Source organism: Sinocyclocheilus rhinocerous, unplaced genomic scaffold (genome assembly GCF_001515625.1).
Source record: "Sinocyclocheilus rhinocerous isolate Xijiao unplaced genomic scaffold, SAMN03320098_v1.1 scaffold1350, whole genome shotgun sequence".
NCBI classification, from domain to species: Eukaryota; Metazoa; Chordata; class Actinopteri; order Cypriniformes; family Cyprinidae; genus Sinocyclocheilus; species Sinocyclocheilus rhinocerous.
The window spans coordinates 1,071,776-1,085,393 of record NW_015652333.1 but is presented as its reverse complement, the minus strand read 5'-3'; the positions used below and the strand labels follow the sequence as shown (position 1 = coordinate 1,085,393).

Below are 13,618 nucleotides of genomic sequence, written 5' to 3'. Positions count from 1 at the left end.
CTGAGTGGCATTAAACAGCTTGAAAGATCAAAGACCATTTTTAATATAACTCCGACTGGATTCGTCTGAAAGAAGAAAGTCATATACACCTAGGATGACTTGAGGGTGAGTAATTTATGGGCTAATTTTCATTTTTGGGTGAACTAACCCTTTAAAATAAGGTCAGATGGAAATAAATGACAAAAGACTCACATTGCGTTTATCTAATGCTAAAAATTGTGGTGGAGTGTCCAAAGGTAAAAAACTTTTAGTCTCCAAAATCCTTGATTTCGGTTTGTAGAGCTTTCCTTTCTTGTCATCAGCTGCCACTTCCTCTGTAATAGATACGCAACACATATATAAAAGCAGAGACAATTAAGAGGAACGTACAATAAAAATATTTGCCATTTTGCATAATTTAAAAGAAAAGTCAAAGAAACATTGATCTATTTTGATATTGATAAATTTATTCATAACAAAAACAAATATTTTTATCAGCAAGGATGCATTAAATTCATGAAAAGTGACAGTAAAGATGTATAGAAATTTCCATTTTAAATAAATGCAACTCTTTTGATTTTTTTATTCATCAAAGAATCCTGGAAAAAAAAGTATCATGGTTTCCACAAAAATATTAAGCAGCACAACAGTTTTCAACATTGATAATAATAAGAAATGTTTCTTGAGCAGCAAATCAGCATATTAGAATGATTTCTGAAGGATCATGTGACACAGAAGACTGGAGTAATGATGCTGAAAATTCAGCTTTCCCATCACACCGGTGATTGAATAAGTTACATTTTAAAATATATTAGAAAAGAGTGATTTTAAATTGTAATAACATTTCACAGTATTACAGTTTTTATTGTATTTGGATGAAATAAAAAAAAAAAACCTTGGTGAGCATAAGCAATTTATTAAAAAACATTTTTTTAAAAATAACTTTGATCCCAGATAAAAAGATCACATGATAATCCTACCTTTAGTAGCATTAGCGATCCCACCACGAACAAACGTCTTCACTTTTCCTTCACCTCCCTCAAAAGCAGCGAGAAATTCCTCGTAGATCTCCGCAGCTGCCCTTTCATCCTCCTGTGAAAATCACAGATTGTGTCAGATATTTATCAAAGTGAAATAATGTTAAACGTGTGTCATAAAGCTAGGAGATGTATGGCAAAATGAAAACAATGTGTTCTAAAATAGGCCAAAAATTTCAAACATCCTGGAATCATAGTCTGACTTTAAAAATCTAAATCACAGTCTGTGTCCATCATACACTTCGCAATTTTCTGTGAAATCTGTCAACTCCAACCGCCCAACATCTTTAGACTGGATCTGACTTTCAGCAACTGGTGTCAACTCCTTTAGACTGCGTATCGGGGGAAAATCTGTGCATAAGTCACGTAATGAAAGCCAGCCTTTAGACCTCATCTGCTTACCTTCTTCTTGAGTTCATCCTGCTCTTTCTTACTTGGTGTTCTTTTCGCAACCGACATCTTGCCGATACTGAAGGCCTTTAACTTACTTTCCAATAAAGCCTGCATGAAAATATGAAAAGAATGAATTATACAAGTCAGAAATGACATGAGTTTCCTCTAATAATATAGACCTTTGGTTTCTTGGCTAAGGAAAAAAAGAGATGTTAATGCACTTATATACAGTCCAAAACACATAAAAACAAAACGCAAAAAAAAAAGGGGAAAACAAGACGAGGACGGAAATAAATAATGAACGTATCCATATTAGGTAATGGTTTGTTTAGGCTCTCTGAATTAAGATGTAGCTGTTTGCCATGAATAAAGAGATGCACTTTGCAGCAACCTATCTCTGAGTACATGAGGACAGATGAGCTGGAGTGGCTAATATAATACCAGAAGTAGCACAATCATATACTACACAGATATCAGCTGCGTTTTCATTTCTGTTGACTCGTTCACGTGGCTAGTAACTACTAGCGAACATGATCATGTTAGCTCGTCAAAGCAAAACCAGCAAGTTACCACAACTGTGCACACACAAATGCGCAATTAAGATATTCTCAATGCTAATAAACAATGTCCATCTCCTCTCTATAGGAGTATAACGTCCAGAAATCAATGTAATACAGTAATATTTGTAGACTAACGTTACGCTCGTGTTAGCCCTGTCAGCAAACAATAAACACAAAGCAACTCATTTCATGTTCTATGGTGGTGTATAATGAAACATAATATAAGAAGATCAAATGCAGCATATATGGCCAACAAATTTTAGTCTGTTAATGTGTATTACAGAAATAAAATCTGTGCAGCCGCCGGTTGTCTAAGTTAGCTAACCGCACTGCTAGCGAGTTAGCATCACAACCGAGCAGCTCAATGGACCTTTCTCGTAACACACAGCGACACACTACCGAATCAAACTCAATATCATTCCAATTTTATTATCCTAAACAAGAAAGGTTGATTTTAATATACAGATGTAAAGTAGAAAAGTCAAAAAATACCTTAGAGTTAGCTTTCTGCGCCCCACCTGGCGTTTTGTCCGCCATTTTGCCCGACACTGTGCGCGAGGCGCGTTCGTTCACTCTCTCCCACTGAACGAGTCCATTTGACGTCTATTTCTGAAGACAGATCTGAATGAGTCTGTCACAGTCTGTGTACTGTTATATGTGTGAGTTATGTGAACTGTTATTGATGCACAAGACACCAGAATTCAGAATGCACTTTTAAAAGAATTGTATTGTGCAATGCATGTGGAGTCTGAAGCTGGTTTACTGGCCTTAGCTCAGCTGGTTGTCTAGCTGGTTCAAGCTCGTCTCCTAGACTGACCAGATGAAAGCCTGACCAAGCTGGGAGACCAGCAAACCATATATAACTACCCACTTTACAGTGGCTGCACGCCTGGAACTGACGTGTTAATTGATTTGCAACAAGACATGACATGCGGCAGTGTATTTCACCTTTTGCAACTGTATTCATTTTCAATATACTAATATTCATAGGCCTATCGTAATATTCAGTGAATTGTAACTCCAGATTCTGTATAAAGATGCAATGCTGCATAAAAGTACTAGGGCCTACTAAAAAATGGTAGCTCTGACCCACCAGAAGCTTTGCTTCTCTGTAAAATGAAATGCAGCATCAGCCTTCAACTTGGCAGTTGTCATGACATTCAGTATTTAGAATTTCATATTTTCATTCATTTCATGGTTTTATATCATAATTTCAAATTCAAAATATAACATTTCTGCAGCAGTAATTCCTGCATAAATGTATGCCACCTCTGTGCAGCATTAATCAGTGCACCTTTTTAAAATATATATACTTCAGATGCAGAAGTGTGCAAACGTTAATGCAAAAAATATTAATTTCAACTCACAAAATAAATGTAAATATGTAATTTATGTAGACAGTGAGGTAGATGTTGTCATGCAAATAAGAAAACTGATAATAGGCAGCATAAAAGGCCTTTCAAACCCTGAAATGTGTGTATGCTGAATTGCTTACAAATTACTCCTTTTATGCAGAATATTTCACACATCAGTAAAGCATAAGTAGCCTATATAAGAACTCCAATGAAGCTGATCATATTAGTTGACAACTAAAATGTATTCTGCATTTAAGTTACTCAGGTTTAGTATGTAACCAGTACTCAGTTTAAACAGTACTCTGTTTTAATATTCATGCATAGACTTTATTTGTTTTCCAGTAGATTTTCAGTATCATGTTGTAGTCGAGGTAGCTGGCATGATATTTTTACAACACCACCTAACGATAACCTTGAGGGAGCTTGAAACTATTTATTCTTTATAGGGCAACAATACACTGTCAAAAACACAATGCACAGGTAAAAACAAACAAACAGTAGAATTCACATTTTGACACATTTTCAAATGATTTTATTATTATACAATTGAAAACATAACCCTATCAGTAACGTAACGTTAAACAAATACACAAAAAATAAAAAGGTTGACCTTTAATTGATTTGTTTGCATTGATCTAATTGGCATGAAAAAAGTCAGCTCAGATTATGTATTTTGTTTGAAATTTCACAAAATTTAGTCCACTTGATATGTAGGCAAACTAGTTTGTAAAAGAGAGTTTGCAAAAAGAAAGTTTGCCAATGCAACCGACTGAAAAACTTCTTCCAGCCACCATATATTCTCACCTACCTGTCTGATTGAATGAACAGTACATGCTATTGTGAATAGTAAGAGTGTACTATGAATATAATATAAATGCATTTAAACCTAAATTTAAAGAAACAACATTAGAATAGTAATAAACAGGCATTTGTTGAAGGATATGTGGCTTCGCTCTTGGCATTCACCGCGTGCCTTAATTGAAATACATTAAATCAAGGTCCACTGTGAACACGTACAGCGAGAGCCTAAAGTGCAAAGAGAGATTCATCTGGGCCTGATGAAAATCTGAATCATCATAGATATACATCATGACTTGGTCCATGCACCGCAGGCCAGACAAATCGTATTCTGCCAACAGGTGTATTTATTCAAAAGCCTTACTTAAGGCCTATTTAGATATGAATCTCATCCTGGTTAAATAACGCTCAATGTTTCCTTATCTGGTGAGCCATACTGGAAGCCTGTGTTCAGACAGGACAAAGCACACAGCCAGGGGTAGTGCGTTCAGAATGCCTGCACATCCAAGGCATCAATATAGCCTTCCATCCCTGTAACCTATAAAACATCAAAATCATAACAGTTTAACCATGATGGCAACCAGGACTATTCGACATGCAATACACAGAATAACGTCGAACATTAGACAACACACGCAAATAAATCCCCAAATATATGCCTCATATAAAACATTAAAAGGAAAACGGATTAATGATCCCAATATTCGCTAATTAAATCGTACCAGAATACGCAGAAGATTCATAAGGTTATCATTTAATCCCACTGCTGTCGGCAGGAAGCATCCGCGATAATACCCGCATCATCACTGCATCATCCCACAAAGGTGGATGAGACTTGTTTATTATCTACGTTTGTTTTAAAATTTTGGAGTTCATGTACATACCTCCGTGAAGCGATGCAAACCTGTTCATATCGCTGATTAATATTAAAGCGGACTTTCAAATAAATGACGAGCCAACGACATATAAATATGGAAACTGCGCCGAGCGCTACATTGCGAGGGAGGCGTGACGTCACCATGCAGACAGATGTTCAATCCGTGCGTCCTTGAGTTTAACTATAGGCTATGTTAGCCGACAAATGACGTGCCAAACGATTGATTGATTGATTGATTGATTGATTATAACACTGAAATGACAGTACTACTAAAAAAAATAATACAAACAAGAGAAAAATACAAACAAAAAAAGTAGCTGGATTCTGGCATTAATTAGGCAGTGATTACATTTGAAATAGATACTTTTGGGCAGAAAGCATGCCACATCAAAACATGAAATGGAGAGCTGCTATGATTATGTTATGTTGGTTCAATTCAAACATCTAATACAAATCTAGTACTAAGAAAAAAAACATTTTCAAGTAACAAGAAACAACCATGTTTTGGTTAATCATTACATTACATTTGAACTACAAATCGCCCAATTTTAATCAGAAAAGTGAGACTCATCTCTTTGCTAACTGCTAGTTGGTCAAACTAGTTCTTAAGACAGTCTTAACGTAGTGGCTATGTTTATGCAACTGGCCCCTGAACTCTGTCGGTGTGTACGTGTTCAAGTGATATGCAGGTAAGTGTGTGTGTGTGTGTGTGTGTGTATGTGCATGTAATGTGTGTGTGTGTGTGTGTGTGTGTGTTCAAGTGATATGCAGGTAAGTGTGAGTGTGTGTGTATGTGTATGTAATGTGTGTGTGTGTTCAAGTGAATGTTGGAAAGTATTCCAAGTGTGCATCTGTAAGTCGTTATTTGTGTGTGTGTTTGTACATGTGATGTAGCTTGTAGCCTACATGACAGAGAGAGGGTAAGCTTTTTACTTAAATTAAAATGGGGAGATACCAGACTATTGAAAGTGTTTCTTTATTATCCATAAAATTACAATTTTGTTATGTCATGGCAAGCTTTTACATCAATGTTGTGATAAGGGACAGCATGTTGGGACGGTTGCAACAACATGCTGCAACTATCCCTATACTGACTACCCTGATAAATCTTGCTATGCTAGCTTTAACACATGCTAGCCTGTTAGAAGCTAAGAAACACAGATTAAAAATGATATGACTTTACAAGCTTCACACAAACAGTTTAGACAGTATGACAAATAATTTTTTATACCTTTAAATTTTTATTTATTTATTTTATTTTGTTTTATTTATTTTTTGCAGAAGGAATGGTCACATGTGGCTGCTTTTTTTTTAAAGAAAGGATGAGGTCTTAATTTATGGGATTACATCTCTGCCGCAATTCTGCGCGCGAAAGATGTGTGATTGGTTATAATGCGCAGCGCTGTAAAAACGCAGCTGTTTCTGGCTCAGAGCCAGTCAGTGAACACAGATTTGAATTTAGCAGCTAGTGATGTGCCGCACATCACACCAGTGTGATTGTATCAATTATAAAAAATATTATTCGGCTATTTTTTGTCTTTTGGAAGCTGCATTCCAAATCCACTTGGTTCGAAAATCTGAGGGGGAATGAATGGGCATGACACCTCTGGACAGCAATATGATTAATTCATTTTACATCTTGGTTTACTCTCTTAAACATCTGGAGGAATTACGTAGGCTACCTACATATCTTTGTAAGGAATTTACCTCAGTTTTGAATAAGGCGTGGGTCTTATCCAGATCAAAACCAAGATTGGATTTTGTGATCTAATCCGAATTCAGAATCCTTTTTTTCTTTTGAACAACCCATTTTCAAGATTTGATCCAATCCGATGGCCAAATCCGATCAGATTACTTTTGAACAACTGGCCCCTGGCCCCTGGAGGGCAGGAGCCCTGCAGAGTTTAGATTCAATCATAATTAAACACATCCGATCCAACTAATCAAGTCCTTCAGGCTTATTTGAAAACTACATGGTATGTGTGTTGGAGTAGGCCCCTGGCCTAGAGTAACCTTTTTACTGAAGTTTTCTGCCTCTTCATTTTTATTTAATGTAAATGTACATTTCTGGCCCACCAACATGTTCTTTCTTAAATCTAGAATTTTGTTATTTCAGCCATGTTAGCAATTGGATTTACAATAATCTACACAACTGTATATGTTTATAGCTGACATTCAGATGCATTCAGATGTCAACCCAACCATAATAAATGTAATGAGCAATTCTTCTTTGAATTATGTGTTAAGATTTTGTCCCAATAATATTCTTAAATTAAAAAACTTGAGACTAACATATCATTGATCTTGTATTTTTTTATCCACAGCTTTTGATTAACTATCATAAATTAAGACAAGAATGTCCAGAAATAACAGCTGATCTGCGGCCATCATCCATCAGTGGACTTCTGCAAAACAATTACCATGGAGTTTTGAGATCACGAGATGATGCTGGAAGTCGAGTTCTAATCTATCGGATTGGCAAGTACATACACAAATAATTTTTTTTTAAGTTGTCTTGTTCATTATAATGGTGAATATCACAAAATTTCAAATGTTTTCAGGTCAGTGGAACCCCAAAGAATTCACAGCTTATGAGGTTTTCCGTGTAAGCCTCATTACATCAGAGTTGATTGTTCAAGAATGGGAGACTCAAAGAAATGGACTCAAAGCAATTTTTGATCTCCAAGACTGGTGCTTCGCACATGCCCTGCAGATAAATCCTTCTTTGGCAAAAAAGATATCTTCTGTACTTACAGTAGGTATCCATTTAAACATTTTCATGAAAAATTTATAAGATGTCGCTTATTCAGATTTCTGTAGAAGATCTGGCTTTAACACCCCTAACTTCATCTGCTAAAACTTGCTTATCAATGTCCTGTATAGTTTTTTGTTGATTCTCTTTCTCTTATAGCAAGGTTTTAATATTACCTAAAAAATGCATATAACAAAATATCAAATCTATTTTGCAGGACTCCTTTCCTTTGAAAGTACGTGGCATCCATTTGATAAATGAGCCTATTTTTTTCCGTCCTGTCTTTGCTATGATCCGTCCATTTCTTCCAGACAAAATCAAACAACGGGTTAGTCACATTTAAGTACATATATGTGTGATTTTAAGTGTATTCACTTTAAAAGATTTAATATCTGTGGTGTGTTTTTATTTATAGATTCATATGCATGGGAGTTCATATGCCCAAAGTCTCTGTGATTACTTTCCGAAGGCTATCCTCCCTCCTGAGTATGGAGGAACCGGACCCAGCATAGATGAAGTGTGCCAAGATTGGACTGAGTACATCATGCAGTCTGAAGACTATCTCTATAGGCTCTCTCTAGACTTAGGTGGAGGCGATGCTTCTCAGTCATCTGCCTATGAGTGATTACAATGAAGGTATTTCTTACCATGTGCTCTTTGTGCTAGATGATGTAACAGATTCTGCTGGGGCAGGTTACATATAGTCTCCGAAAATCAGGATGATATTGCTGACTTAAAATTCACCCAAAAATTCAAATTTACTCACCCTCAGGCCATTTAAGATTGTCCACTGGAACAGATTCTGAGAAATTTAGCATTACATCACTGCAGTGAATGGGTGCCATCAGATTGAGAGTTCAAAGAGCTGATGAAAACATCACAATAATCCACAAGTAATCCATGTGACTCCAGTCCATCAATGAACATCTTATGAAGCAAAAAGCTGCATGTCTGTAACAAATTAATCAAGACTTGTTTTTTAACTTCAAACAGTTGCTTCCAGCTAAAAAAAACAAAAAGAGTCCTCTATCCATAATATTGCTTTCTCCAGTGGAAAAGTCATCTAATATGAATAAGGAGAGAAATAGATTAAGCTCTGTTTATAAGTGGAAAAAAGTCCAAAACAATTCTAAACAAATTTGTCTGTGGATGACCTGAGAGTGAGTCAATTTTCGTTTTTGGGTGAAACATTCCTTTAAATTGTAAAGCATATTAGTGTGAACATATATGCTTTGCTTATATACTTATACTTTTTTTCATATTGTACATGAATTAATGGTGCAACTATTTAAATTGTATGCCTAGCTCTCCTAATATTCCAGACTGGAAAAAAAAGACTTAGTTTGACTAAGTCATATTTTTGAATAATGTGATTTTATTGAATTCTATATCACACAGATATTCACTGCAAGTACTTGATATACCTCTGAAGTTACAATATAGCATCAGATATCATATTTTGTGTTTACTTTTAGAAGAAGGATTCCACAGTCACTTGTAAATAACACATGTAGTGTACAATGTTGTGCATTACCGAAATATCAAAGTGCCTTTCTTATTTCCTTGTGAAATGTCAAGGTTTTTATTGTTGTATTTTCATAACAATGGACATAACTCAGGATGTTACATAAGTCTCTGTGCTTCTAGAAGTTAGATATCAGTTATCATGAACTGCTTCACTATATTGCTGCTCTTAAGTCAAATGATCTGTAATGTAACTGTAAACTGCAGCATTTATTAGCCTTTGCTGAATTTGAAATAAATAAACAGCTGAAGACATGCACTTATTTAGTCTAAACCAAGTGGGATTACAAAATGGCACTTTGGTCTAGTGCCTTTTGCTCTGACTCTTAAACAAATATAAACAGAGACTAATGACCTTACTGGAGCTCTTCATGTTTACAGATTTACTTAAATGTGAATTTCTGAAACCATGTATATAATCTAATTCAGTTTGTTGCATTCTTTCTGTCAGACAGTGTATCTAAAGACAGAAGAAAAGGACTGTTTTACATTATTTAACTGTGCTGTCCTCACTTATTATCAAACTTTGACTATTGTTTTTTTTATTTAATGTACATTATCATAATGATAAAAAGTTATACACAGGCATATTAATACACAATGTGCAACTCAAATAAACTTGGCAGCCAAACAATTGCAAAGGTCATTGTGTGAAATTCTTTCCCCAACTGATTTTTTTTTAAATCGGTGTTATTCAGTATTATCTGAATAGTGAATCTGAATTAGTAGTAATATCCAAAGCGCTACTGTGCAACATTATATTGTGACAACTATCACTTCAGAATGTATAGGCAAATGTATCCTGAAGATTTACACTGTGAATTAGGCCTACAATGAATGACACTTCCTCACACATGCCAAACGGTGGGAAAGGTCCAAATGGTTCCCACACCTCATTAACCCAAGCATCCATCTAAGAATTTATCATGCTAATACAGCAAGAGTATTGTCAGGGTGATATAAAAATATAAACGTTGGACTCTGTGGTCGATTCTGTGTTAAGGTAAGGCATGTTATTCGCAATTATGTGTTGTGGCTGGGTTGTTATAGGTCTGCGTGACTCTCGATGTCTTAGGCCTATTGTAAGCCCTCTTTTGAGGCACGCGCAAGCGCACGACCCCCCCATCCCGCCACCCCCCGTTATAAGAAAAAAACAAGTGGGCTCCCCCAAAGTCCACGGTATAGTTCGAACACTGAGTATTGTGACATGTTTATATTTGAGGAGCATTGAATAAATGTGTTAATAAAGTTATAGTTAGTTTTGTGCACACAGCTGCAATCTTTAACCCAGTCTGTAAATTACGGTTATAATTATGTTGATTTTTACATTTTTGTCAAGAAAACGTGGGACAAATTATTCCTCAACTATTTTGTCACTTAAGTGGTGATGGTTGTTACAAAGGATAAAAATAGGTTTTACTGTTACACTGATCTAATTAAGTATAATTAATAAAGTTAATCTTGCTTTCTTATCTTTCACTTACTATGATTGACATTCATAAGTAGTGTGGCAGCATTGCCAGAGGTTTAGGGGGAATTCTCGCGAAATCTCGAGTTTCGACAGAATAATTCAAGGAAAATCTTAATTATTAAAGTTTCTCCTATATGAATGTCAGAGTGTATAACAGTTTGAAAACAATTAAAGTTTCAACGGGTTTTAAACTCATAAGTATCACGTTCCACACTACTTACTACAGTCACTTTAGGATGAGGTGGACAAAAGCAGAAAGGGGGTGGGGTCAATGGAACAATTTGTACCAAGACAAAAGTACACAGTTTTCGTTGTTAATTTCACCCCCTCACAATATAAAGCATTATTAGGACGAATTCGGTAAAACTTTGAAATCTGTAAAACTAATGTAACGTGCAACTGTGTTTCCTTCATTGTGTGTTTTGTACAGGCTAGATTTGCAAGTAAATTCGAGGCAGAAAAAAATCTTACTTCCAGAGTCCAGGCAGCAGTAATTTTGCAAATCACAACCTACGCAAGCTCTATATAGTTCACACATAACACGAGAAAATCATTCGACCGTTATACGCAAAGATAAGAATTATGATCATCACGTGAATTGTTTTGCATTCACATCAGTGTGTGAAAAGATATGGATTGGATCTCGCGATAAGTCCAACCTTAAATCTTGCCACGTTCCAGCTCTGGCAGGAAAATACAGGGGCAGGACTGGGCGGTCTTACCTCGCAGGTATCCACACGATTGAATAAATCATCGGCCACTGCTCAGCGATTGGATTGCATTTTCATTCGCCCCGCCCACAACGTCTTTGTCTGGACAGTATTGGTCGAATTTTCAGTCACTCAAAAGGGGGAAGGGTTGCTATGGGCCTCGGTGTGTGAAGGCATAGGGATTTGATTTTGCGGGGCATCCGTACCAGAACTGAGACTGGAATTACAGTCAGTTTATTTGTTACAGAACAAGAAACGTCGAAGAACTTTCACTTGCAATGGCTAAGAAAAATGCAAAAGGACCAGTTAAAAAAGGTGTGTATGTTTACATGTTTTTTTTGCTAAAAAAATACGTGCATTCTGCGAAGGCCTGAAAGTTAATCGGCGGCAAGATTGATTTTTATTTATCTAATTATATTGTTACAGAACAAGAAACGTCGAAGAACTTTCACTTGCAATGGCTAAGAAAAATGCAAAAGGACCAGTTAAAAAAGGTGTGTATGTTTACATGTTTTTTTTGCTAAAAAAATACGTGCATTCTGCGAAGGCCTGAAAGTTAATCGGCGGCAAGATTGATTTTTATTTATCTAATTATATATATATATATATAATCTGTATAGAGATTATAAACAAGCAAAATAATACGAATGACCCCAATGCATTGTGTCGACTACAGTCGTGTTATATAAACTGCGTTAGTTGTGTTACACTGTAACCACAAATAGTTCTTGAATCGTTGCTAACGTTACATTCTGAGCGAGTAAGAACTTTTCTGTTCGAAACAGTCCGAGAGGGGTGTAATAAATGCCCCTGAACACGCCTATGCACTTGGAAAATTAAACGAAATCGTTGCAGAAATTCTGCATGCTTTTAGTCTTACTTGCACGAGCACCTCAAGGCCTAGTTTATTGCACTGTTTGTTAATTCCGACAGCAGCAAATGACCTACATTTTCAGATAAATGTTTCCACATCGCTGGAGCCAGAGTTGCCCCAGTGCGAGCTCTTAAATGCTCACGTGTCAATATTGGGAGAGCGTGGGAGGGGTTACACGTGGCCTCTAGGGTCCCATGTCCACACACACTCTGTAATTAAAAAGAAATTCTGCCACACTGCAGGACCCCACTGCTGGTTAACAACGTCTGGGCGTTGGGTTTAGCTATCTAGCTATTATTATTGACTTTAGTAACTGCGTGGTTATTATGCAAGAGTGGTAGATTAACTAACAAACTGTTAGGAATATGAACCCCTGCAATTACATTTTAGACATGCGTGTATAGAGTTATCATATGGGCTGACTTTACACCGTAAAGAGGTTCATTTTAAAGCAAAAACTGTAAAATGTTACAGTAAAAACCTTTAAATAGGTAAACTGTAAGTTACTTCACCATATACGATGAAAATATGTATTTACAGGTCAACACGTGCAATTATATTGTAGAATTGTTTTCAGTTATTTATTTATTTTTACGTTATTTAGTGTTGTGTGTTACCTTGTTTGCCAGGTCCACTGTACACTTTCTATTAATGTTTGTTAGCTACTGTTCATGGTAAAGCCTATTTTGTTCATGGAAATGCTTAATTTGTCATGTTGCTTAATTACAAATAAATAGATTACGATCCATAATTAAATGTAAAGAGATTAACAAACATTAAACATATTGACAAATAAATAGAATGAGATCCACAAATAAATCTTAAAGTTTCACAAACATGAATTAAATTCACAAATAGAAAATGAAATTTGCAAATAAAAAAAACACATTCACAAATATATATTTATGTCACAACCACAACTTTGCCTGGCATTTATTTGTGAATCGCGTCCTGTGCATTTGTAGACAGCTGGACGCATTTGTGAATCGCGTCCTGTGCATTTGAGAATTGTGAAACATTTCTTGCGTCAAGACGTGCTGACAATCCACAAATACGTGGTCTCCACCCACCGTCTACTCAACGCCAATCAGATAACAGCTACATTTCACTGACCAATCGTAGCACGATCTCGCTATAGCCAATCACGTTTGCATTACAATCAGGGCGGTCTGGTCCTGAGGTAACTTCATTTATCTGCATTGGCTCAAATAGGTAATATAAGGGCCATAAAATGGGTACAGTAAAAGATGTTTAAAATTGGATTTCGTTAGACCATTAGACTGTGTAT

The 13,618-nt window shown here is 36.0% G+C and overlaps 3 protein-coding genes across 8 annotated transcripts in view; 2 read left to right on the top strand and 1 right to left on the bottom strand.

The window, feature by feature from the left end:
- LOC107714859 (U2 snRNP-associated SURP motif-containing protein-like) overlaps window positions 1-2,602 on the bottom strand; it is an 11,442-nt gene extending 8,840 nt beyond the window's left edge. The window contains exons 1-4 of one of the 2 annotated variants that reach the window (XM_016520851.1): window positions 2,462-2,602; window positions 1,419-1,517; window positions 960-1,071; window positions 193-314 (exon numbers count right to left, since the gene is read on the bottom strand). In XM_016520851.1, coding sequence (XP_016376337.1) covers window positions 193-314; window positions 960-1,071; window positions 1,419-1,517; window positions 2,462-2,506 — 378 coding nt within the window. In that variant the 5' untranslated portion in view covers window positions 2,507-2,602. The remainder of the gene's footprint in view (window positions 1-192; window positions 315-959; window positions 1,072-1,418; window positions 1,518-2,461) is intronic. The other variant, XM_016520852.1, reaches the window with a different exon arrangement.
- Window positions 2,603-6,935: 4,333 nt separating this feature from the next.
- On the top strand, window positions 6,936-9,916 carry LOC107714858 (alpha-tocopherol transfer protein-like). Of its 3 annotated transcripts, XM_016520848.1 has the most exons (6): window positions 7,097-7,211; window positions 7,324-7,477; window positions 7,561-7,754; window positions 7,969-8,079; window positions 8,167-8,387; window positions 8,745-9,916. In XM_016520848.1, the coding sequence occupies exons 1-5, from the start codon at window positions 7,158-7,160 to the stop codon at window positions 8,374-8,376; spliced, it is 723 nt and encodes a 240-aa protein (XP_016376334.1). In that variant the 5' UTR covers window positions 7,097-7,157; the 3' UTR covers window positions 8,377-8,387; window positions 8,745-9,916. The 3 variants fall into 3 exon arrangements, with proteins under 3 accessions (XP_016376335.1, XP_016376336.1, XP_016376334.1); XM_016520849.1 differs by lacking the exons at window positions 7,097-7,211; window positions 8,745-9,916 and adding an exon at window positions 6,936-6,975 and having other exon boundaries at window positions 8,167-8,620; XM_016520850.1 differs by lacking the exon at window positions 8,745-9,916 and having other exon boundaries at window positions 7,094-7,211; window positions 8,221-8,620.
- Window positions 9,917-11,602: 1,686 nt separating this feature from the next.
- Window positions 11,603-13,618, top strand: part of LOC107714857 (probable serine/threonine-protein kinase kinX) — a 24,697-nt gene continuing 22,681 nt past the window's right edge. The window contains exons 1-2 of one of the 3 annotated variants that reach the window (XM_016520843.1): window positions 11,603-11,747; window positions 11,927-11,950. In XM_016520843.1, coding sequence (XP_016376329.1) covers window positions 11,735-11,747; window positions 11,927-11,950 — 37 coding nt within the window. In that variant the 5' untranslated portion in view covers window positions 11,603-11,734. Of the gene's footprint in view, window positions 11,772-11,879; window positions 11,951-13,618 lie in introns of those variants that run through there. The other 2 variants (XM_016520844.1, XM_016520842.1) reach the window with 2 other exon arrangements.